General features: G+C 35.8%; 1 protein-coding gene across 3 annotated transcripts; it reads right to left on the bottom strand.

Moving 5' to 3' along the window:
• Positions 1 to 2,134: 2,134 nt before the first annotated feature.
• Positions 2,135 to 27,327, bottom strand: LOC131994016 (uncharacterized). 3 transcript variants are annotated; one of them, XM_059360056.1, is made up of 5 exons: positions 27,195 to 27,327; positions 13,198 to 13,333; positions 13,049 to 13,096; positions 12,908 to 12,979; positions 2,135 to 2,471 (listed from the first exon to the last, which is right to left on the bottom strand). In XM_059360056.1, exons 2-5 carry the CDS (start codon positions 13,331 to 13,333, stop codon positions 2,254 to 2,256), a joined length of 474 nt encoding a protein of 157 aa, XP_059216039.1. In that variant the 5' UTR covers positions 27,195 to 27,327; the 3' UTR covers positions 2,135 to 2,253. The 3 variants fall into 3 exon arrangements, with proteins under 3 accessions (XP_059216039.1, XP_059216038.1, XP_059216040.1); XM_059360055.1 differs by lacking the exon at positions 27,195 to 27,327 and adding an exon at positions 18,144 to 18,232; XM_059360057.1 differs by lacking the exons at positions 2,135 to 2,471; positions 27,195 to 27,327 and adding exons at positions 12,694 to 12,814; positions 18,144 to 18,232.
• Positions 27,328 to 27,823: the final 496 nt, after the last annotated feature.

Here is a 27,823-nt window from a genome sequence, read left to right on the forward strand (position 1 = left end):
ATTTCAGCAAAATCGGATAAAAAATGTGGCTTTTGTGGGCCTAAGACCCTAAATCGGAGGATCGGTCTATATGGCAGCTATATCCAAATCTGGACCGATCTAGGCCAAATTGACGAAGGACGTCGAAGGGCCTAACAAAACTCACTGTCCCAAATTTCAGCAAAATCGGATAATAAATGTGGCTTTTATGGGCCTTAAACCCTAAATCGGCGGATCGGTCTATATGGGGGCTATATCAAGATATAGTCCGATATAGCCCATCTTCGAACTTAACCGCTTATGGACAAAAAAAGAACCTGTGCAAAATTTCAGCTCAACATCTCTTTTTTTGAAGACTGTCGTGTGATTTCAACAGACAGACGAATGTACATGGCTAGATCGTCTTAGATTTTTTCGCTGATCTAGAATATATATACTTTGTAGGGTCGGAAATGGATATATCGATGTGTTGCAAACGGAATGACAAAATGAATATACCCTCATCCTTCGGTGATAGGTATAAAAAGCAAAAATGTTTGCTGAAATAACAGAAAATAGAATAGCAGTAATTGCTTGCTAAAATAGGAAACAGTTACTGCTGTTGTCAGATAAAAAGTTGATTGCTGCCTAAATATATTAAAAATTTTTATATTAAGTCTTATCTTTTTATTATAAGGGTATTCGGGCGTAAATTTTTTCTACTTTTCAACAATTGTATAACTTTTTTACGCTTCCAAATGACAGCTGATAACATATATTCTAATGTTTTATTTATGCTTTTTAACAAAAAATGTACTACTAAAATTTCCTAAAATGTATATTACGTGTAATGTTGTTGTAGCAGTTTGTTATACACCGAGGCGGCAGCCTTTGTTGATGTCAATCGGGTCAATCCGGTACTTACAAACGACTGCCATGGGATTGTTTGTTGTTTTACGTCTAATATATGGTAAACGATCTAATGTCAGTTTAGAAGTTAAAAAATTTTAAACACTTTGGTATGTTTTTTTTCTATCATTTTTCATTTGCACCAACTTTTTATTATCTGAGAATCGCAGAAATTGTTTGCTGTTTGAGCAAAAAATTATTGCTGTCCCATTTTTAGCAGCTTTGCTGTTGTTACAGCAAATATCGTCGCTTATTTTACTAACAAATTTCTATGAGTGTTGTATTAACGATAATTCCCAAAATTATTGGTGGTATATTTTTCATAATCGATATATATTTTTGCGAAAAGATTCATTTTTATGGTAATAACAAATTTCATATACCATGTTAATTGCCAAGTACCTATTTGTGCTATGCACTAATCAGATAGTCTGTCGCAAGACGATTTTGTGTATAGAGATTTAGCTTACCATAGACCTAAATGGTTTTATTATTTTCGAAGGACATCCATTTAATAAACATTACAAGGTAAAACTTTCATTTTCAAGTTTTTTGCCTGTTAGGGCAAGATTATAAAATTTTACAATTTTTAAAAATTGTAGGCAATAAAACTTTTTTATTGCTTAATTCTTAATCCTAAACTAATTAATTTTTTACTTATTTATATATTAATAATAACATATTTTATATATTGCAATCTTGCTGTAAATATATTTTAAAAATGGGAAGAAAGTTTTTTTAACAAATAAATTGGGCCAAATTGACGATGGATGTCAAGGGGCCTAACACAAACCACTGTCCCAAATTTCAGCAAAATCGGATAATAAATGTGGCTTTTATGGGCCTAAGACCCTTAATCGGAGGATCAGTCTATGTTGCACCTATATAATCTGGACCGATCTAGGGCAAATTGACGAAGGATGTCGAAGGGCCTAACACAATTCACTGTCCCTAATTTTAGCAAAATCGGATAATAAATGTGGCTTTTATGGGCCTAAGACCCTAAATCGGAGGATCGGTCTATGGCAGCTATATCCAAATCTGGACCGATCTAAGCCAAATTTACGAAGGAGGCCTAACACAACTCACTGTCCCAAATTTCAGCAAAACAACTGCAGTGGTTTGAAAACCCCGTTTTTGAATTAACACTGTCAAATTCCCGTCAGTATAGCGTAGTCCGTTAAAACCAAAAAAAATATAATAAGCAGAAATAATTTTGACTAGTTTCTTTGAACATTTTAAGAATTCAAAAAATTTATTGGCGCAATCACATAACAAAACAAAAAAATCCAAAACAAAAAACGATTAATTAAATTTTAGTAAATGAAGCAATAGTTTTTTAAATAAAACCAATTAAGAAATAAATTAATATTCGAAATTCACTCATTAGGCCTTGTCCCTATAAGGCTTTTTTTGATTATCAATAAAAGATTTTATTTGCTGAGGGGTTCTTCCCTCCAAAATATTGTATTTTTTTTTTAATTTGAGGCATTCTAATACGGTAGGAAGTTTTTTTATTCTTCCAAGATCTCCCAGCTCGTTGCGCAGCACTTCTTTCTCCATTGGTGTCCATCTCCGACGTTTCGTTTTTCCATAGGGAGAAGCTAAAAATTTAAAAATTTATTAAAATATCGATAAAATATTTAAAATATTTTTCTGAAAAGATTTTTTGAAAGACAATCTTAATACTAAGTTATAAGTTGGTGCGAGAAAAATGTTAAAATTTACTACTTCTTCTCTTCTTCTTTGGCATGTAATCTGGATCTCCATTTTGATCTTCCACGGTAGAGGTGATGATATTTTGATCGCCAATTACTGCTGCGTCATACCCATTGCTCTGGTCGTCTAAGTCAACTCTATCACCGACATTGCCTCCATTACCAAGATCCACTTCGTTACCTCCATTACCTTGGTTGCCAACGTTACCTCTACTATCTTCATCACCAACGTTACCTCCTTCACATTCGTCGTCTGCGGCATCTTCATCGTTTTCATTGTCGTTAACGCCATTATCACTAATACCAATTGCTGCCATAAGAATTTGGGACACGCAATTTACTTCAGCTTCTGGAATTGCTGCTCGGTAAACGTTTTTGTGGATATCTTTATGATGTCCCAAAAAGTTGGCTAATTTATCAATAGAGGCCTCTTCTGCATTAATCATTGACATATAAGTGGCTATGTGTTTACGCAATTTAGTTCCACGCAGACTTTCCGGAATTTCTGCACCGCATTCAGTGGAAAACTGTCTAATCAAAGTACATGCACGAAAGTATTGGTTGGATGTTTTGGAAGCTACCGGGTTTGCGAATATAAAAGGGTTTTTAATAGTTATCCCTGCTTTTTTGCGGTATTCTAAAATTTTATCAATTGCTTTAACTGTTAAAGGACAAAGAAGCACAGGTACAGTGCGGCCTAGTTTGCCTCTTAGGTTAATCCTAGCATATTGTCTTGCAAAAAATATTGCTTCATTAGATAAATTGCTCAGCAGCTCCTTCTCCATTCTGTTTGTTATAATTTCTTTGTTGGTATAGTTAGCAATTTGGATGCGCTCAAGTTCTCCAGCCCTTCTTCTGTTAAAGATTTGTATGAGCACTAAAGTACATTTATTCAATTCGATGTAACTGTCCATATCAAAGCTTGTCAATTTCGAAATATATTCGGCCACTAAGTTTTTAAGATAAAAGTACAATTTCTTAATATCTTCTTTTGTTGGCAGGACAACTTTTTTATCCGCTTTTGGTTGCTCTGGTCTTCAAGGGCTTTTCTATTTATAACCGTAGGTACTTCTTCTTCCCACAGTAAGATAAAATCACGGACAGTTTTCTTTTTATCTTCTTCCGCTAGATCTTTAACATATTCCGCTTGCAATGTATATGCACATTTTTTTATTAAAGACGAAAGTATTATCGCCACTTGTGGATGATCATACCATTGCCGTTCCTCATTCCAACTGGCTACTTTTTTTATAGCCTCTATGCACATATCATGTTTTTGGGGCCTAAAGACGTCTTTTAATTCGGTAATTTCATGATCTAAAGCCATAGCCTGAAGTTTAAACCTGCCTAAATACCGCAAATGAGCACGAATCATTTCGTAATTGTGGGGGGACGTGTACTTCTCGGCCATCCTCCTACCATATTTTATTATGAGTTCATCAAACCTGATGGAATCGGTTACAACGTCGTCATTGAGAACTGGCAAAATCTTCGTTCTTAGGACTGGACTGGCCGCTGGATGGTAAAATTGAGTTAGTGCTTTACCCGCTGCTATAGTTAACTTATTTTTTCTAGCCCTATTGACTTTATGGCAGTTATACCGGTGTTGTCGAAAACTCATTTTGGAATAGAAGCCCTTACAAGTGCAACAACAAGTCAAATCAGTGGCACTTTTCGCAAACTTCTTTTGTGGATTTCTTGGTAAAATTAAAACGCCAGTGTTTGCAGTTTTGTTAGTATTATGAACAAAATCACCTTCTTTCCGCAATTTTGCCAAAATTTTCATACGCTCATCACTCTTTGCCGGCAACCTGCTCGCAGTTTTTACTTCTCTCTCAGCCTTATGTTTCAAAAGCAAATGCCTTCCAATCTGAGTCTGCAATGAACCGCAAAATTTGCAATAATGCCTTTTCTTGACTTTGCCTTTGAGAGGAACTGTAACCAAATTTATATTAAGAGGATCCTCTATAATTGTTAGGCTTTGTTCAAAAGTAGAGCATAAGCTGGTGTCCGGAACATACTGTGAATTAGACGTATTCTCGCGGTTCAATGAACTATCAATGTTGGATTCGCATTTCGAAGTATCTGCGGCAATTGTGCTAACATCCAAGTCACACTTATCCTGAGAAACTCCTTCGCAATGGGTCGAGTTTAAAATTGTTTTGTAGGTGGACGTCGATTTTATTGGATGTAACTGAGTCGGTGATACATTAGAAACGGGACAAAATAATTCTACTTCCGGACTATCCTCTTTAGTAGATAAATCATATTGGTTTATTAAACATTCAATGGTGGTATTGCCTTGCGTAGTATTTGCAGAAACCAAGCTAAGATCCAAACCAGATTTGTCCTTAGAAACCCATTTATTTAAAAGTGTCGAGCTTAAGTCTATATTGGAGGAGGGCTTTGATGGTTTTAGAGGTAAGTGGCTTTCTGGCGTTGGTGATGAAATAAGAACTAGAGGATCCTCCCCATTTTTCAAATACTTCTCACTAAAACAACATAATGTGACATCCTCAGGAAACTCTAAGTTAGTTGTAGGTAAATCATCTTGGTTTAATGAATATTCCATTTTTGTAATACTAGCAGCAATCTTGCCGACATTCCGATTAGATTTGTCCTGGTAAACCCCTTAAAAAAAAGCGTCGAGTTTGAAATTATATTGAAGGTAAACAGTGTCATTGGAGATAACTGACATACATATCTAGATAATCATAAATAACTTGCAACTAATACAAGAAATTCGATTGTACTGTTTTAACTGGATTTAACTGAATAGTCTCTTATTATTTCTTGTATTGATATTCTCTTATCAATACAATAAACTTTATTGTATTGATTATTACAATCAAATTTGCTGAAAATTTTCTTTAAAATAGCCTTGAGTTTGTGGTCCAAATCCACTTTAGGCATAGTTTACTATTTTCTATCTCGAATTCCCAAAATTCAAGAGATTAAATGACAGCTATACACAAATATATATAAGGGGTTATTTCTTAGAGCTATAGGAAAGCTTTTCAAAAAGAAAACACATAAAATTCAGAAAAATGCATGAAATTTTTATTTGAATCGATAGTACTTGGCCATTTATTTAAATGTTCGAAGATTGTTTTATGCAAATGTTGACCGTGACTGCGTCTCAAATGGTCCATCCGCTTAATCCAATTTTGACATACTCTTTCCAATATTTCTGCCGGTATATCACGAATAAATGCTTCAATTTTGTCTTCCAATGCGCCAATTGAAGCGGGCTTGTCTGTTAGACATGAGGTTTAACATAGCCCCGCAAAAAATAGTCTAAAGGCGTTAAATCGCACGATCTAGCTGGCCATTTGACCGAACCCGAATGTAAAATAAATTGTTCACCGAACTCGCCACACACTAAGTTCATTCCTACCCGTGCTGTTGCCGTTTTGTTGAAACCACATGTCATGCAAGTTAAGCTCTTACATTTTGGGCAAAAAAAAGTTGGATATCACCTCACGATAGCGCTCACCATTTACAGTTACATTACGATTCGCATCATCTTTGAAGAAGTACGGTCTAATGATGCCACCAGTCCATAAACCGCACCAAACTGTGACTTTGCTGGTTGCATTGGTAGCTCTTGCAATGCTTCTGGCAGATCTTTACTCCAAAATTTGCGCATGAACATTCCATTAAAGAACTGGAGCAAACTTCTCACAAATCAATGAGTGATGTCCGATTCAATTTTAAGCTCAATGATAAGGGACCTCCTTTTTATAGCCGAGTCCGAAAAGCGTGTCGCAAAGCGACACATCTTTGCGGAGAAGTTTTTACATGGCAAGGTACCTCACAAATGTCGCCAGCATTAGGAGGGTATAACCACCGCTGAAAAATATTCTGTTGTTCTCGCCAGGATTCGAACCCAGGCGTTCAGTGTCATAGGGGGACATGCTAACCTCTGCGCTACTCTAAAATCGACAATTCTGTTTATTTATGTATCCATTGATATACTGACTGCGACATTTTCTTCAGTTCGCACTCTACATAAGCGTGTTGTTGGCTTAGAGTCCAACAATGTAAATTTGGTGCGAAATGGAAGAAGCTCGCGACTAACTATTTAACAGACGATTCATCATTAAATTATAGACCAAATTGGCATTTAAGGATCTCATGTAACTAATAATGGCCTTAAATGAGCGCAAATAAGCTTGAACAAGTAAAAAGGCGTTAAGTTCGGCCGGGCCGAACTTTGGATACCCACCACCTCGGATATATATGTGAACCATCTTTCCTCAAAATCCGGTGCAAAATTCATACCTTATGCCCCATAGCAGCTATGTTCCGATTTGGACCAGATACTAATAAGTAAAAGTTATTGTTCAATTGTATATAACAAAATATTGGTCTTTTTAGTTGTTATATCTAAAAATAAAACGAACTGAACTATATTCCACACGAATGTCGAAAAGCATAACATAAGTCAGTGTGTCAAATTTCAGTGCAATCGGATTATGGGGCCAAGACTTTAAATCGAGAGATCGGTTTATATGGCAGCTATATGCAAATCTTGATCGATCTAGACCAAATTGCAGAAATATGTGGAGGGGCTTAACTTAACTCTTTGTCTCAAATTTCGGCAACATCGGACAATAAATGCGCTTTTTATGGCCCTAAAACCGAGAGATCGGTCTATATGGCAGCTATATCCAAATCTGGACCGATTTGAGCCAAATTGACGGAGGATGTTGAAGGGCCTAATACAACTCACTGTCCCAAATTTTCTCAAAATCGGATAATAAATGTGGCTTTTATGGGCCTAAGACCCTAAAATTGAAGAATCGGTCTATATGGCAGCTATATCCAAATCTGAACCGATCTGAGCCATATTGACGGACGATGTCGAAGGGCCTAACTCAACTCACTGTCCCGAATTTCAGCAAAATCCGATAATAAATGTGGCTTTTATGGGCCTAAGACTCTAAATCGGAGGGTCGGTCTATATGGCAGCTATATCAAAATCTAAACCGATCTGAGCCGTATTGACGGAAGATGTCAAAGGGTCTAAGACAACTCACTGTCCCGAATTTCAGCAAAATCGGATAATAAATGTGGCTTTTATGGGCCTAAGACCCTAAATTGGAGGATCGGTCTATATGGCAGCTATATCCAAATCTAGACCGATCTGGGCCTAATTGACGGAGGATGTCGAAAGGCCTAACACAACTCACTGTCCCAAATTTCAGCAAAATCGGATAATAAATGTGGCCTTTATTGGCCTAAGACCCTAAATCGGCGGATCGGTCTATATGGGGGCTATATCAAGATATAGTCCGATATAGCACATCTTCGAACTTAATCTGCTTATGGACAAAAAAAGAACCTGTGCAAAATTTTAGCTCAATATCTCTATTTTTTGAAGACTGTAGCATGATTTCAACAGACAGACGGACGGACATGTCCAGATCGTCTTGGATTTTTACGCTGATCAAGAATATATATACTTTCCCCCATCTTGATCCCATCTATAACTTATTTGTGACGGATGTCGTGTTAATAATTCAACTCACTGTACCAAATTTTAGCAAGTTTAAATATTAAATTCTCTTAATAAATTTAAATTCTCTTTTTCGTTAATTAATTTACTACTCATTGCAGCAATTCATATTCTTAATACTAAACAAATTGCGTGACCAAATAATTAAAATCCTTGGGTATTGGTACCAAATTCTTGTTATTCCATCCATATTTATTTATTCCATATATATCGCCATTTGTCAATGCATTGTTGAGATAATGTCGTAATTGTTTTAGAATTATACACATTTAAAAGTTATTGAATCAATTTTGGAATATTAGAATAGAAAACCGAAATGTCTTTAAAAGTTGTCAATTGTGTATCAAATTTTATATTGAAGTTCTTTCCAATGCTATATATGTATGTATGTGTCATTAACACAAACATAGAAAACCTAATCACATAATAGCTTTGAAAACGAAGTCATCAATTAGGAAAAATATAAATTTTTATACAAAGTCGACAGCTTTTAAAAAGGCATTCCGGTTTTCTTTAACAAATTTTTATAAGATCTAAAACATTTACGGCATTATCTCAACAAAGCATTTGGGGGAGTCGTACAGGCCGAACTCCCTTCTCTCACCAGCAGCAAAGAAGCTTGGGGCATTACTCCTCCCGAGCCTCGCAGGAGAATTTCCATTCACCGAGCATCAACAGGGATTTCGAAGACTGCATAGCACTACAACTGCTTTGCATGCCATCACCGCACACATTTGCCGTGGCTTCAGTCAGCCCAGGCCATGTTATAGGACGGTCCTCGTGACACAAGACCTATCAAAGGCATTCGACATGGTCAGCCACGCCAAACTATTTGAGTACATCGCCAATACGTCCCTCCAACCAGGCGTGAAACGCTGGATCACGAATTATCTGTATGGTCGCCAGACATTTGTGTAATTTAATGATAAGAAATCGAAGCCACTTAGAGTGAAACACGGAGTTTCCCAAGGCGGGGTTATATCTCCGGTACTTTTTAACCTCTAACTATCCTCCATTCCGCCCCCTCCAGACGGCATAGAGATCGTATTGTGGCATCAGGCCGCCACCCATTGTTGACATCTGCGATAGGTTGAACGTCTACCTCAACGAACTTGCCTCATATTTCGCTGCAAGAAATCTGAAGATATTTGCCACCAAATCTTCAGCCACATTGTTCACTACAAATACGCGTGGGGTGAATGCCGAGCTGACTGTGATAGTCGATGGAGAAATGATTCTGACCATCAAGTGCCCCAAAATACTTGGCGTCACATTTGACAGCTCTTACATAGTCGTGTTTCAGATAATATAAAAATTTTAAAATTATTAAATCAATTTTAGAATATTGGGATAAAAACCCAAAATGTATTTAAAAGTTGTCAATTATAAATCAAATTTTATATTGAAGTTCTTTCCAATGATATATATATTATGTGTCATTAACACAAACATAAGTATCATAATAGCTTTGAAAAAATAGGCAAAATATACATTTTTATACAAAGTCGACAACTTTTAAAAAGACATTTCGGGTTTCCATTCCTATATACCGACATTGATTCAATAATTAAGAAATGTTTATAATATCTCAAACAAATCATTTACAAATATGGATATATTGAAATATGGAAGCATTAACAAGAATTTGGTAAAGGAACTCAAGGCTTTTAATTATTTGGTTTTTATAAAGAAAATTAATTGTGTTTTATAAAGAATATTAATTGCTGGAATGAGAAGAAAATTATACAATTATAAAAATTATACTCTATATTGGAATTTTTGGATCACAAGAATACGAGGACAGACAGAAAGACATAGGAACATTAATAGTGCCTTCAATAATGCAAAACCCGTTAATCAGAAGGACCTGCACACTTTCGGCATCAATACTATTGTAAAAAAGTTTATTAATAACTTATTTACTAAAAGACGTATTACGACTGGCTTAGGTTCTGTAGTTCTACAGAGACGGGCCAGTAGAAGGACACCTCATGGAGTTAATATTCACAACTTTTTTTAAATTATTTTGATAGTAGTGCCCAAATGAGGCATTCAGGGCAATGAGCCTCTCCCACATCCACATAAATCAACTTGTTTAGGGTATTTGGTTTCAAAATCATGTCATGAAGGTACATCGGATACAAAATAATAAATCCCAATTCGTACTCGACTCCTAAATACCTTTCATTTGAGTACTCTATTGTCCTAATCAGCCTGCATGCCCATTTGGTTTTTTGTTTAGGGTGATACGCCCTGATACTTGGTGCCATGTTTTGATATCATTTTCGTATTCTGTTCCCAAATACCGTGCACTTGAGACCTCTATCTGCCCCTTTTTCCGTTTGGTGGTTTGTTGGAGGGCAAATGGCAAATATGGATATATACAATAACAATAACAAGAATTTGGTAAATATACCCAAGGCTTTTAATTATTTGGTCACACAATTTGTGTTTGGGCAACACAATTTGGATTGTCCAATTATAGAAGACATTGACGAAAATGTCAACAGGATTACGACTGCACTGGTGGGGTCCTTCGCAGTGTCACATTCAGGAGCGTACTGAAAAGGCTCACAGATGTTGAGCAATATGTAGGCTCGAAATGGGTCCTGAATCTGAAGATAGTCCACTGGCTCTACAGGAGCGTGATTAGACCAATATTTACTTACGCCTCAATAGTTTGGTGGACTTTTTTGGAGAAAAAGTGCAACATAGGGACCATGCAACAGGTTCAAAGAAAATGTTGTCTTTGGATAGGCGGAGCGATGAGGACCACGCCCACTAGGGCACTGGAGACTATTCTAGATATCCGACCCATTGACATACACATGAGGCAACCACTGCGGCTATGACACTTAAGGCGATGGGAGAATGGATTGAGGATGGGAGGAGCTCATACCATCGCGGTATAATCGCGGGGACGATAGGAAACCTGGAAGGAAGGGGAGAGGTTTCCGATCGGATACCTGAGGTGAACTTTGAGGTCGAGTGCGACGCACTGCTGCCATGGGCACAGTCTTGGATTGACGGAACCCTAATATTGCCATCTGGAGGATCATGAGCTGGAGGACAGAGTGGGTCTGGGGGTTTACATTGAAAACCCAGGGACTAACATCTGTTTTAGACTGCCTGACCATAGTACGGTCCTGCAGGCGGAGATCCGTGCGATCACGGATGCGTGAAATGGTGTGGTGCTAACGCGAGGACGTCGAGTGTGAACATCTTTACCGACTGTAAAATTGCCATAAGGGCAATAACAACCAGGAAGGTAAGGTCACGAACAGTCTTGCAGTGTAAGAAGGAGATTAACGCCTTCTCTGAGAATGGCAAAATCCGCATCGTTAGGGTGCCGGGCCGTAACGGAAGGGAATGAAAGAGCAGATGATTTGGCGGTGAAGCCAGAGGATTGTCGTCAACAAACTTGGTTAACCCGAAGCCTTTCGGGTCGACGCAGTCCGAGGGGGTGGGCGAGGCAGCCGCCTGACACTTGGTGCTAAATTTTGATACCATTTTCGTATTCTGTCCCCAAATACTGTGCACTTGAGTCCCATATCAGTCTACTTTTGCGTCTGGTGTTTTTTGGAGGGAAGAGGCGGCCCTTCTTATGATATCAGATTCGTATTCTATTCCCATTTGCCATTCATTTGAGTCCCATATTGTAAATTGTGGGTAAATTTATGGCATCAATGTAGGTCATGGCTTTCCGTAAAAATAATATGTAGGGTGGGCATTGTTTATAATTAGTTTCCGTATGCATGCAGACGCAATTGAAAAGCGGTGGCACTACCCTTCCTTAGAACGCTGGACACTTTCCGTGTGGACTATTCCTCAGCTGCTGCTCCGTCATAGCAGACCTTTTTATCAATATAGTTTACTACTCTTTCCAGCAATTAATATTCTTAATAAAACACAAATTGTTTGTCCAAATAATTCAAAACCCTTGGATTTTGGCACCAAATTCTTGTTATTCCATCCACATTTCCATATATATCCATATTTGTCAATGCATTGTTGAGACAATGTCGCAAAATTTTCAGATATTATAAAAATTTTACAATTATTGAATCATTTTTGGTATGTTGGAATAGAAACCCGAAATGTATTTAAAAGTTGTCAACTGTGTATCAAATTCTATATTGAAGTTCTCTGCAATGCTATGTATGACTAAATTTTTTTGTGGCATTAACACAAACATAAAAAACCTTATCACATAATAGCTTTGAAAACAAATTCATCAATTAGGAAAACATTAATTTTTATTCCAATATACCGACATTGCTTCAATAATTAAGAACTTTTTAGAATATCTGAAACATTTATGGCATTATCTCAACAAAGTATTTGCAAATATGGATATATAGAAATATGGAAGCAATAACAATAATTTGGTAAATGAACTCAAGGCTTTTACTTATTTGGTTACACAGTTTGTGTTTTATAAAGAATACTAATTTCTGGAAAGAGTAGAAAATTACATAATTATAAATATAGTCCTCCATATTGGAATTTTTGGAAAATGTGTTTTATTGAAAACATTATTCCGGGGGTCCTGGGTTTGATGGGAATCACAATGTGGTATCACAATGGACAAGAAATGTCTATGTGTGTGTGTTTAAAAAGACTGCCACTCAGACCTAACGTAACCAAGTTTAACCACGTCAAGTTCTAGCTCATAGTCATATTTATGGTAAAAAGTCTAAAAAGGTTGCTAGAAACATATCTTAGGGCCAATATCACAAGAGATAGCCTGTGTCGGCAACAACTTGTCTACATGTTGCAGTGTGCGCATGTTATTACTTACCGGGTTTAACTTGAATTTTCTGTGATATGGCATTTTCTTTCTCCTTATTGTTGTTTTGTTTTGGCAAATTTCCTAAAAAATGTTAAATCTTTAATTTTTTTGTACACATTTGAAATAAAATTAAAGGAAACATATAATTACCATTTTTTTCTTCCCTTATTTTTCTATCCAATAGGGAACTATAATTATCTTTAAAAAAATTTATTGTTTTAATTAATTTATATAAAACAAATGAAATAATGCGCAAAGCGTATCCAAATATGGAAATTGACAACATTTGTAATACTTACTTGATTTACAAACAAGGAGACCAACATGCCCTTTTCCCTCATGCTTAAAGAGCACACTCCTAGTACCATTCCAGGAAATTTCCTTTGATTGGACAACAAAAAGATTTTTATTTGAGGTCCTTATTAGCGAATACATCTATAATTAAGTGAAATATTGGAATAAAATAAAGTTGAAACAAGTAGGGAAAGGCAAATGTAAATATCCTACACAACTTAGTTTATCGGATGAACGATATCTTATATATAACAAGTAAAAGCGTGATAAGTTCGGCCGGGCCGAATCTTATATACCCTCCACCATGGATTGCATTTGTCGAGTTCTTTTCCCGGCATCTCTTCTTAGGCTAAAAGGGATATAAGAAAAGAGTTGCTCTGCTATTAAAACGATATCAAGATATGGTCCGGTTCGGACCACAATTAAATTATATGTTGGAGACCTGTGTAAAATTTCAGCCAATTCGTATAAGAATTGCGACCATTGGGTCTCACGAAGTAAAATAGAGAGAACGATTTATATGGGATCTGTATCGGGCTATAGACCGATTCAGACCATAATAAACACGTTTGTTGATGGTCATGAGAGGATCCATCGTACAAAATTTCAGGCATATCGGATAATAATTGCGACCTCTAGGGGTCAAGAAGTCAAGATCCCAGATCGGTTTATATGGCAGCTATTTCAGGTTATGAACCGATTTGAACCTTATTTGACACAGTTGTTGAAAGTAAAAATAAAATACGTCATGCAAAATTTCAGCCAAATCGGATAAGAATTGCGCCCTCTAGAAGCTCAAGAAGTCAAATCCCCAGATCTGTTTATATGACAGCTATATCAGGTTATGGACCGATTTCAACCATACTTAACACAGTTGTTGGGTATCATAACGAAATACTTCGTGCAAAAATTCATTCAAATCGGATAAGAATTGTGCCCTCTAGAGGCTCAAGAAGTCAAGACCCAAGATCGGTTTATATGGCAGCTATATTAGGTTATGGACCGATTTAAACCATACTTGGCACAGTTGTTGGATATCATAACAAAACACGTCGTGCAAAATTTCATTCTGATCGGATAAGAATTGCGCACGCTAGAGGCTCAAGAATTCAAGACCCTAGATCGGTTTATATGGCAGCTATATCAGGTTATGAATCGATTTGAACCATACTTGGCACAGTTGTTGGATATCATAGCAAAACACGACAGGCAAAATTTCATCCCAATCGGATAAGAATTGCGCACTCTAGAGGCTCAAGAAGTCAAGACCCAAGATCGGTTTATATGGCAGCTATATCAGGTTATGGACCGATTTAAACCATACTTGACACAGTTGTTGGGTATTATAACAAAACACGTCGTGCAAAATTTCATTTCAATCGGATAAGAATTGCGCACTCTAGAGGCTCAAGAAGTCAAGACCCAAGATCGGTTTATATGGCAGCTATATCAGCTTATGGACCGATTTGAACTATACTTGGCACAGTTGTTAGATATCATAGCAAAACATGTCATGCAAAATTTCATCCCAATCGGATAAGAATTGCGCACTCTAGATGCTCAAGAAGTCAAGACCTAAGATCGGTTTATATGGCAGCTATATCAAAACATGGACCGATATGGCCCATTTACAATACCAACCGACCTACACTAATAAGAAGTATTTGTGCAAAATTTCATGCAGCTAGCTTTACTCCTTCGGAAGTTAGCGTGCTTTCGACAGACAGACGGACGGACGGACGGACAGACGGACGGACAGACGGACGGACATGGCTAGATCGACATAAAATGTCACGACGATCAAGAATATATATACTTTATGGGGCCTCAGACGAATATTTTGAGTAGTTACAAACAGAATGACGAAATTAGTATACCCCCCATCTTATGGTGGAGGGTATAAAAATCAATTTGTATTTGTTTGTGTGTTCCTTATAGACTCAGAAACAGCTGAACCGATTTTCTTACCCTAATTTTAAGAAACGCCAGATCTCGGAGATGGTTGGTGCGATTTAAGCGAAATTTTGTATGCTCTCATATAGTACCCTAAAAATAAAAATTTGGTGTCCAAATTTCGGATGGGGTAACTAGGGGGGCCGCCCCACCCTAAAACCTACCAAACATATATTTAGACCAATCACGACAATATGGGACTCAAATGAAAGGTATTTAGGATAAGAAAACGTATCTGATATCCATATGTCGGACCAAGTGCTAGGGGGACCAGCCCAACCCCCAAAACACCCCCAAATCGGACATATTTACCGACCATGGCAATATGGGACTCAAATGAAAGGTATTTGCGAGTAGAATACGAATCTGATATCCAAATGTGGGAACAAGTTTCTGGGGGTCCACTCCTTTCCCAAAACACCCCCCAAACAGGACTTATTTACTGACCATGGGAATATGGGGCTTAAATAAAAGGTATTTGAATGTAGAATATGAATCTGATAACCAAATACGGGACCAAGTGTTTGGGGGCCGCCTCTCCACATAAACCTTCCCCAAAGGGGACACATTTACGACCATAGCCACATGGGGCTCAAATGAAAGGTATTTGGGAGTAAAGCACAAATCTGATATCAATTTTCGGGAAAATTGTCTATATGATATCCAAATATGGGACCAAGTTTTTAGGGGGCCGCCTCTCCCCAAAAACATCACCCAAAGGGTACAAATTTACGACCATAGCCATATGGGGCTCAAATGAAATCACGAATATGATATTAATATTTCGGAAAACTGTCTATGGGGCCACACCACCCCCACGACACCACCCAAATATCCGATGTATATTTTAAGGGCCAACTCACAGAGAGGCCGCCCATCCCCCAAAACACCCCCAAGCCGGAAATATGGGGCTCAAATTAAAGATATGTGGGAGTAGACCACGTATCTGATATCAATATTAGGGACCAACTGTCTAGGGGACGTCCCACCACCATAACAACCACCAAATAGGACGTATTTGCTCACCAAGACAACTTGGGTCCTAAAGAGAGTGGAACTAAATATTTATATTGTAGTTTTTTGGGCCAATACCTTAAACCGGACATATTTGCTGACTTTTCCAATAAGGAGTTTCAATGAGATTTGAAAACGAATTTGATATCCAATTTTGAGGCCAATGGCAATATGAGGTTCAAATAAATGATATATAGATATATGAGAATAGAGAACGTTCCTAATATATTTTCCGGGCTTAGAGTTTGGGCGACCACCCCAATCCCCAAAACACCCCTAAATCGGGCATATTTACCGACCATGACAATGTGGGCCTAAATGAAAAGTATTGGGGGGTAGAGCAAGAATTGATGCCCACATTCGGGACCAATTTTTTATTTTTCTGGGCCATGTATCTGGGAGTACACCTTACAACCAAACTTGAATTCGTAGATCAATAAAGATCATATGGGATTCAGATAAAGGCACTTATATCTTTAAACTGTTAGTTAAGCGATATACTATTTTCGTAGCATGGTATTTCACTAAAAAATCTTTAATTGTCGAAAATAAATATTCCAAGGAAACTATTGTTCCATATAAAGTAAAAGAAGGCGCAGCACGGGTCAGCTAGTGTATATATATATATATATATATATATATACTTGAAACGATTTTAATGAAATTTTGACATTACATATTGGGCGACTAAAAGTTTTTTCTGTAATTCTTAGATTTAGGTTCTTAAAACTACCTTATAGCACAAAATGGCGTATCTTGCCCACAGCTATATCACGTTATAGTCCGATTCGGGGCTCAAGAAGCGAAATCGGGAGATCGGTTTATATGGGAGCTGTATCAAGCTATAGATCGATTCTGACCATATTGCACAAGTATGTTGAGGGCCTTGGGAGGAGCCGTTGTACAATTTGTACATTTGTGCCAAATCGGATGAGAATTGCGCTCTCTAGAGGCTCAAGAAGTCAAGACCCAAAATGGGTTTATATGGCAGCTATATCAAAACATGGACCGATTTGAACCACACTTAGCACAGTTGTTGGAAGTAATATAGAAACACTATGTGCACAATATCAGTCAAATCGGAGGAGAGTGGCGCCCTCTAGAGGCTCAAGAAGCCAAGACCCAAGATCGGTTTATATGACAGCTATATCAGGTTATGGACCGATTAGGACCATACTACTTACAGTTGTTGGAAGTGATATCAAAACACTATGTGTCAAATCGGACAAGAATTGCGCCCTCTAGAGGCTAAAGAAGTCAAGGCCCAAGATCGGTTTATATGGCAGCTATATCAAAACGTGAACCGATTTGGCCCATTTACAATTCCAACCGACCTACACTAATAAAAAGTATTTCCGCAAAATTTCAAGCAGCTAGCTCTTCTCCCTCAAAAGCGTGCTTTCGACAGACAGACGGACGTCTAGTTCGACTTAAAATGTCGCGACGATCAAGAATATATATACTTTATGGGGTCTTAGACGCATATTTCGAGGTGTTACAAACAGAATGACGAAATTAGTATACCCCCATCCTATGGTGGAGGGTATAAAAAGTAAAAGTTATACAGTAAACCGACGGAGACACTAATATGGAAGCTAGAACACTGAGGTTAGCTACATCTTAACATGATCCAATTTTGATGGAATTTTGCACACAAGCTAAGAAATCAAAGAATACATGTTGGACAAAATTTCTTCAAAATGCCGATGAACACACCTGTTGAGCCATCAAATAGAACATCTCTTGGAAAATGAAATTTCATCATCAAATGGATCTTTTAGGCACTTCAACTAAAACAAAAAAGGCTGATTTAATTTTAATTGATTTTACCAACGATAATGCCTAAAATATCCTTTTTGTGATGAGATTTCATGCCCATTTTCTTCATTATTATATTTTGAAGAAATTTTATGCATCTTGTAGTCTTTGATTTCTTAGTTTGTATGCAAAGTACTATTTTTTATATTGTGGCAAAAGTACTTACCTGACCGCTCCGTTCACACAAAATTTTCACTTCTAAATGTGTGTTTTAAACTGTACAATCCCGTTAGAATAAGATATGAAAGCTTATCAAATACGCGAATAAAGTAGTCGCTGTAATTGATACCCACAACATAATTGCTGCTCTTTTAATGGTAACCTAAGACGTTGACGACTGACAAAAAATGATCTGTCATTATCAAGTATGTTACCGTTCCCAGCATGCGACCTATTAAAAATAGATTTTACACAAAATATATTTTTACAAACAAATATGTCATACATTTTTATACCCTCCACCATAGGATGGGGGTATACTAATTTCGTCATTCTGTTTGTAACTCCTCGAAATATTCGTCTAATACCCCATAAAGTATATATATTCTTGATCGTCATGACATTTTATGTCGATCTAGCTATGTCCGTCTGTCTGTCGAAAGCCCGCTAACTTTCGAAGGAGTTAAGCTAGCCGTTTGAAATTTTGCGCAAATACTTTTTATTAATGTAGGTCGGTTGGGATTGTAAATGGGCTATAACGGTCCACGTTTTGATATAGCTACCATATAAACCTATCTTGGGTTTTGACTTCTTGAGTCTCTAGGGAGCGCATTTCTTTTTCGATTGGAATGAGATTTTGCACGACGTGTTTTGTTATGAAATCTAACCACTGGTTCAAATCGGTCAATAACCTGATATAGCTGCCATATAAACCGATCTTGGGTCTTGACTTCTTGAGCACAAGAGTAAGCACAATTCTTATCCCATTTGGCTGAAATTTGGCACAAGGAGTTTTATTATAGCTTCCAACAACTGCGCTGAGTATGGTTAAAATCGGTCCATAACTTGATATAACTGCCATATAAACCGATCTGGCGTATTGACTTCTTGAGCCACTAGAGGACGCAATTATTATCCGATTTGGCTGAAATTTTGTATGATATGTTTCGCTATGACTTTCAACAAATTCGCTATGACTTTCAAATCGGTCCATAACCTGATATAGCTGCCATATAAACCGATCTGGGGTGTGGACTTCTTGAGCCACTACAGGGAGAAATTCTTATCCGATTTGGCTGAAATATTGCATGATGTGTTTTGTTATGACTTCCAACTTAAGAATGGTTCAAATCGGCCCCTAACCTGATATAGCTGCCATTTGTGCAAAATTTCAAGCGGCTAGCCTTACTCCTTCGGAAATTGGCGTACTTTCGACAGACAGACGGACGGAGATGACTAGATCGACATAAAATGTCGCAACGATCAAGAATATATATACTTTATGGGGTTTCAGACGAATATTTCGAGTAGTTACAAACAGAATGTCGAAATTGGTATACCCCCCATCCTATGGTGGAGGGTATAAAAATAGAAGCAAATTTGCATTTGCATTAATTTTTCGTGAAGTAATGATTTGTAAAGAAGGTTCCATGTACAAAACTTTATAAAATTCTGAAATAATTTATACAGATGTCTTTAAAATAACATAACTTACTCGCCGTGTCTTCCTCTTTTCCAAAGCAAGTCCTTAAATAACTTCATATTGCAACGTTCGTATTTGCAATATAATTGCTAGCAGTAACGGAAAATATTTTTAAAAAATATTCAATACGCAAATTATTTTCTGTCTTTTTTCTGTATTATTATGTGGCGCGCAAATCATGTTACTTTTGATTTTTGCCAACCGTCAAATTTGTCAGTGTTAGAAAAAATGGTTGATTGGCACTGCAAAATTAATTTTTTTCTCACCAATCTAAAAAACAACCCCCTACGTCATTTTTACATCTCATCATAGGAGATTGCTTTCATTCGACACACGCTCCAAATAGAGATTATATGGATGAAAAAGTAATTGTGTTTGGTATTCGTTGTATGATCTTAACGGGTACTTCCAACGTTGGAACTTTCGGTGCATATGGCTGGCAAATATAGCCTGATGTTATTTGGAAAATCATTGATGCTTACCTAAGTTCTAATGGACAGTTTGCACTTAAAAAAGGATTGTGGGGGAAAATATTTTAATGCTAGAATATTTGTGTATTAATACTTACACTTAACTATGCAATTGTTCTTTAGATTACGTTTATATTGTAAAATAAATTACCTCGATTTGAGCAAAATTTTATATGAAGATCAGCTCACATACAAGTGTACATGCGTACGAATGTACGTACATATCATATATTCACAAGTGTACATTCGTATATATGTACGTATATACCATACATATATATACCTCATTCGATAGATGCATTTCGTCGTATTTTCATCACACAATCAGCTTGAAAATTAATATATTCTAGGTTTTAAAGACATCCAGCGAAAAGTGGATTTATTGGTTTATGGTAAAACATGCCAAACAACAAAAATTTTAGCATGCAATGCTGTAAAAGCCGTAAACAAGTTTGATTGATAATAAAACCCCATTTACACTGGTCATTTATTCGGGGTTAGCTGATTTTATAAAGAAAAATTAGATTGACGCAATAATACAAGTTTTAATGTTCAATATTTTGAAGTTTTCCAAATATAAATGATTTTTGCTTTACCAACACATTAAGCCTTGCTTTATTTGTTAATTTTTCTTTACTTTTTTCCATTTCATTATATTTTCTGAACAAACCCTGTCATCCTACATTTGTTAAGTAATGATTACACATTTCTGCTTAAACGGTACGACTGACACGTCAATGACGTGTAAACACGCCGTAAAACAAAGGTTTTACATACAAATGTTTTTTATGATTTTAATATTATAAACTCATTAAGCTGTTCTTTATTTTTTTCCATTTCTTTATTTTTTAAAAAAAATCTTATCATCTTTTAAAGGTGTCATCACATTACATGTGATTGTCTTATGTCAAACAATACATTTTAAATTTTGTTATTGTTAAAGTTCCACACATAGTGTGATATGAAAATCACTTCTCTGAATAGCACTGTTTTTTTTCGATTAGAGCGATGCTCTAAGAAATATAAAGAATTCTCCTCTTTTTTTGTAAGTTGATGAAAGCAACCCCAAATTAAATTGTTTTCACAACCTTAACAATTTGTAGTCATAAAAAATCAGCTTTCTTCACATTTTAGGTTATGTCATACAAAAATAATGTACTAATGTGATAGCAAAAATGATGAATCGTATGTTAATCGGCATTTATGACATACATAAAGAAATACCGATGATACATAAAAAGTGGCATGCCAAAGGACAAGAATATGTAGTGTGATAGAGCCTTAAGTAAATTTCTGCTTACACGATACACACGATTGACATAATTATTTAAAAAATTAAAATGATTTAATTTTTCATATGGTCATATATACGTTTGACACATACACATTTATTCTAAGTCTAGTATTGACTTCGACTTTTCACACGAAAAACTGTCAAAATGCTCTATAAAAATATGGTGACGGAGATAATTCCAACACATTCCGTACAAGTGGCACTGAGTTCTATGAGCAAAATAGTAGCGACATGTCGCTGCATCAGGATAAATTTCGCACAATTTTAATTGCAAACGTAATTAAATGCTCACGAAATGGGCCGAATCAACTTTGCTTCAATACTGTTGTATTTGTTGTGTGTTGTTGTTTGACTTTTGCTTGTGTTCTGACAAAGAAAAGAGTCCGTCGGATTTCGAAATAATTTAATAGACATTTTCGGTGCGAATGAAGTCAGTACCAGGCTTTAACCAAGATATATTCATTTACAGGTAGTGGCAGTTGCCCAACAACAAAATATTAAGTGCACTATCTGTCAAAATTAGTGATTAGTTCAACTATGGTACAATTAATTTAGTACAACTTAAATAAAAAAAAAATTTACTCAGCTATTCGCATGACATCATCTTATTAGTGCATCCTGACTGCAACTCTGATTTTGAGTATGTTACTAGTTCGCGCCATTTTCCGTTGTTTGTGTGTAATAGTTATTGATTATAACACACACAAACAACCAAAATTCCTTGACAGATAGTGCACTTCGCGAGAAAAAATTTTACTCAGCTGTTTACGGTACACTATCTGGTAATTATGTCATAGGTTTAATCAATAAATTTATGATGATAACGCATCATGATGTACCGCGTAAATTGTTCAACTTACATTGTACATCAAATGTGTCTTCATCATGTAGGCTTGATAACACAGCTGTGATTTTTTCTAAAATCTTAAAAAGATGTACCATTTGATCCAATATTCCAACAAAACAGTGTTACAATGATCAAAATACAAATATCACATTTAAAGAAGATAAGTTGTAAAACAAAGTTCATTTCTAAAACCGCTTTGACATTTCAATTATCGGTATTTGCCACTCAAGGTAGTTTCGTATGGGGTAGTTTTTTGTTGTTATGATCAAGATATATTCATTTACAGGTAGTGGCTGTTGCTCAACAACAAAATATTCGTGCAACTTTGATTTTGAGTATGTTGCTAGTTCGCGCCATTTTTCGTTGTATATGTGTTATCGTTCTTAACTATAATACGCACACATACAACCATATCTCTTTGACAGCTGTTTACGGTACACTACCTGGTAATTATGTCATGGTTGTGCTAGTGACGCTACCACTCAATTGTACAATGGTGTTAAATAAAGCATTTCGCAAACATGATATACCACTTTCTTCTTTTCTCTACTTTACTTTGGTACCTTTTTCCGTGCACATCATGTCATTTAACAGCAAATTTGTCAATTAATGATTGGACAACATCTGTCAAGAAATCATTACATATTTCTGTTTAAACGTTACGTCGGCTGGCACGAATCATCGAACAAAATCACAATGAATGTGATTTTTTTCACATTTATATTCTTGTTCTCGCGTCGGAAGTATTGTTGAGCTTTGTACGTAAAATATTATCGCCATTAAAAAATATTTGTTAAATAAATAAATACAATGTTTTAATACAATATAAGAGCGTAAAAACCTCTTCAATTGCTTTAAAGCGATGGATATTGTAAAAATTCTAAAGATATTCTACATAAACAAGTAAAAGCGTGCTAAGTTCGGCCGGGCCGAATCTTATATACCCTCCACCATGGATCGCATTTGTCGAGTTCTTTTCCCGGCATCTCTTCTTAGGCAAAAAAAGGATATAGGAAAAGATTTGCTCTGCTATTAGAGCGATATCAAGATATGGCCCGGTTTGGACCACAATTAAATTATATGTTGGAGACCTGTGTAAAATGTCAGCCAATTCGAATAAGAATTGCGCCCTTTGTGGGCTCAAAAAGTAAAATAGAGAGATCGATTTATATGGGAGCTGTATCGGGCTATATACCAATTCAGACTATAATAAACACGTATGTTAATGGTCATGAGAGAATCCGTCGTACAAAATTTCAGGCAAATCGGATAATAATTGCGACCTCTAGAGGCTCAAGAAGTCAAGACCCAAGATCGGTTTATATGACAGCTATATAAGGTTATGGACCGATTTGAACCATACTTGGCACAGTTGTTGGATATCGTAACAAAATACGTCGTGCAAAATATCATTCCAATCGGATAAGAATTGCGCACTCTAGAGGCTCAAGAAGTCAAGACCCTAGATCGGTTTATATGGCAGCTATATCAGGTTATGAACCGATTTGAACCATACTTGGCACAGTTGTTGGATATCATAACAAAACACGTCGTGCAAAATTTCATTCCAATCGGATAAGAATTGCGCACTGTAGAGGCTCAAGAAGTCAAGACCCAAGTTCGGTTTATATGGCAGCTATATCAGGTTATGAACCGATTTGAACCATACTTGGCACAGTTGTTGGATATCATAACAAAACACGTCGTGCAAAATTTCATTGTGATCGGATAAGAATTGCGCACTCTAGAGCCTCAAGAAGTCAAGAACCAAGATCGGTTTATATGGCAGCTATATCAGGTTATGAACCGATTTGACCCATACTTGGCACAGTTGTTGGATATCATAACAAAACACGTCGTGCAAAATTTCATCCCAATCGGATAGGAATTGCGCACTCTAGAGGGTCAAGAAGTCAAGACCCAAGATCGGTTTATATGGCAGCTATATCAGGTTATGAACCGATTTGAACCATACTTGGCACAGTTGTTGGATATCATAACAAACCACGTCGTGCAAAATTTCATCCCAATCGGATAAGAATTGCGCACTCTAGAGGCTCAAGAAGTCAAGACCCAAGATCGGTTTATATCGCAGCTATATCAAAACATGGACCGATATGGCCCATTTACAATACCAACCGACCTACACTAATAAGAAGTATTTTTGCAAAATTTCAAGAGGCTAGCTTTGCTCCTTCGGAAGTAAGCGTGCTTTCGACAGACAGACGGACGGACATGGCTAGATCGACATAAAATTTTACGACGATCAAGAATATATATACTTTATGGGGTCTCAGACGAATATTTCGAGTAGTTACAATCAGAATGACGAAATTAGTATACCCCCCATCTTATTGTGCAGGGTATAAAAACATGATAGTCTATTGTGTGGAAAATGACGCTGTGGTGGTACATTCATATGAAAACCACTTCTGGGAAGCAATGGATATGGAATCAATTGCTGAATATGTAGAATTGAGGTTGGTAATTATTAACATAAATAAACGAAACAAAATTAGATACAATGATTTTCAATGGTTTTTTTTTTTTTGGTTCATTAGGGGGTGGCATAATCAATAACGGGTTGGTATTGAAATCAATATCTTACTGGTGCTTAAACCAATAACATATTGTTATTAAAACTGACTATAGTTCTGTAATAAGGCTAGTACCAAACGTCACTAATTACTTTATGTTTCATCCACACCATCCGGTATTGTTTTTGTACCAAACGGTGTTGTTTTACTATCAATACCGTATGGTACTGAAATGAGAGCGTTTTATCAACTTTTCTGTGGTTGCATGTGATGCATAAACAATTATTTTCACCAATCCATTTATAATTTTCACGTATCATGATGTAACGTGTGAATTGGGCATAAGTTTCAATGGACTGTTCGAACTTAAAGGATTTCGAGAAAAAATTATTAGAAAATTTATGTATTTCACAACCACAAAGGCCACATAAGCAAGAAAATAGTATTAGAATGACAAAAATACAACAATAAAACACTTTTCAAAGAGAGAAATTATAAAATAAAGTCTATTTCTAAATGCAATATATTATTTGAATTTACTTCATGTGCCAATCAAGTGTTTGTTAGTTGTTAGAGATTTTTATTCTTGGGCAAGTGACCCTACCTTTTGAGGGCACCCATGGGCATATACACACATCCACATTATTTTCACCAATAAATTTATGATGATCACGCATCATGATTTATGTGTAAATTTGTATCTTTGTCGTATTTGTCATGTCTTTTTCATGTCTGCGTATTGACTGAACGGAATACATCGTTTCTCCTTTTTTCGGTACGTTTTTCCACACACATCTTGACATTTAGCAGATGTCCTCTAATGATTTCACATTTCTCTTCAAACGATGCTTTGGAACAATATTTGGAAGTCAACATAGTTTTGAATTTAAACCATGTTTCATAATCAAGTGCACTTGTCCAAAAATATTCATACATTACGAAATCGTACTCGTCACACGATTAGTTACGATAAAGATGCAATGTTGTTGTGTCCATATCCAAAATAAATTTTTGGTGTATTGAAGGGATTTTATAAATCTTGAAAGGATGTTATAAAACAAAATGAAACAAGAAGAGGATATATTTTGTTTTTTTGTGACGGCGTGGACAGAGTTTTCTAGTTGGGAATTTGAAATTTTATGCCAAAGGTTTTTCCTAGCAGCTGTAAAAATGTGGCTTTTCGTAAATTATCTGTTGTTGTTATATTTTACGAAAAGCAACAGCTTTATTTTGTTTTACTCAATTAAATAATTCAAGTGTAAAGGTTTTTGTTCTTCTGCAAATTTGTATAGGATGTATACGCGAACACACCTTATATGTGCCTGTGATTATTAATTTGGCGTATTGTATTGTTTTCATTAAAAAAAAGATTGAAATTCAAACTCGATGTTGTACTTAATTCACCAACAGAGGAGAGCGCAAGGGGTGTGAGAGAGAAAAACATTAAATGTGCTTTGTAATTGAGAAGTTGCAAAATTCCTCAACAAATTTGATAGAAAAAGTATGCGAACACTTCTTATATGTGACGTATTGTGGTTGCTTTTTAATTGTAAACAAAGATTGAAATCCAAAGCTGATTGAAAAGAACGGCGTAATGTTATAACAATTTGAATAAAGGTGGCAATGTCGTAGCCAGAAAATGTTGTCAAAACATACACAACACTGAGAGGAAGGTTTGAATTTTGTGGTTTGCAGTAATCTAACAAAGGTATGAAATAGGAAGTGTGAAGGTTAAAAAATCGCAATGCAGGTAATGAGGAAAGTATAACGAAGCTATGTACGTCGAAAAAAGTCGAATTTTTTAGTGTCGTCAAAACATGCACTTGACAAACATATATATATATATATATATATATATATATATATATATATATATATATATATATATATATATATATATATATATATATATATACAGGGTGGCTGATGAAAGCCGCTACCAAAAAAAAATGTAATAACTTTTTTTCTATTTAATAATAATAATTTAATAATTAATTTAATTAATTAATTAATTAATTTAATTAATAATAATTTAATAATTAATTTAATAATTTAATTTAACATGAATAAAAGAAAAATGTATTCCATACACCGAAAAAAAAATGTAGCAATATTCATCATTGTAGCAATATTCATCAGCCACCCTGTATATATGTATATATATATTTTAATTCATTGTGAATTCTAAAAGAAAAGTAGATAGAAGCTTATTTCTTTATAATTAATTCTAAGTTTCATAAATTGCAACAAATATTTTCTTACATTTTCAACAAAAACATAATTCTTTAGAAGAAAGATTTTATCAAACGATCAAAAATATAGCTGAGATGTAAATAATAAGATCAAACAAAATGTACAACAATAATAAAACGTTATGAAAAAACACTCACATTATGTAATAATGATATTCATACCATGTGTACTCACCAAGCAGCAGAATCGTTGAAGACCTCCAATGAATTGCGTTGTGATGACGATGATGACGTTTTTTTCGATGGTTGGGTAGTCAAACTCATTGATCTATGTACATGCAAATTGTGTTTGAACGAACTCTCATGTGGATTTTGGTGACCCCATCTAATTAAAACTTAATTATATGATCACAGCTTCTTATCAAATGGCTTGATATTAACGATGATAAATGCATATTACGGTGGAACTTTAAATTATTTGTTGCAAATTATAAATAAAAAAATTAAGAAAAGAGAGTTGATAATTTTACATGATGTTTTTTTTAAGAATATTAAAAGAATCAGCAAATTGAAATTATACTTAAATTGAATATCGGTAATTTCCTCTATGTTCGGTTGTCTTGTCACCCATACCGAATAATGAAAGTCGATGGTAGGTTTGCAGCAATAGAGTTGGCACATGGAAGTGCCATGTGAGGAGTCTAAAAAAACTGGAACAATCAAATTGCTGCACTGATTTAGCTATTTCTTAGTAAAAAGGGTATGGTATAGAGCCTCCAATGAAATTGTGCAGTGTTGCCTTTCTGGTGGATATGGAGCCGCCTTTTTCGAGACAATTTGTTTTTGCCCCGTTGTCGCGGAAAC

Source organism: Stomoxys calcitrans, chromosome 1 (genome assembly GCF_963082655.1).
Source record: "Stomoxys calcitrans chromosome 1, idStoCalc2.1, whole genome shotgun sequence".
Taxonomy (NCBI): domain Eukaryota; kingdom Metazoa; phylum Arthropoda; class Insecta; order Diptera; family Muscidae; genus Stomoxys; species Stomoxys calcitrans.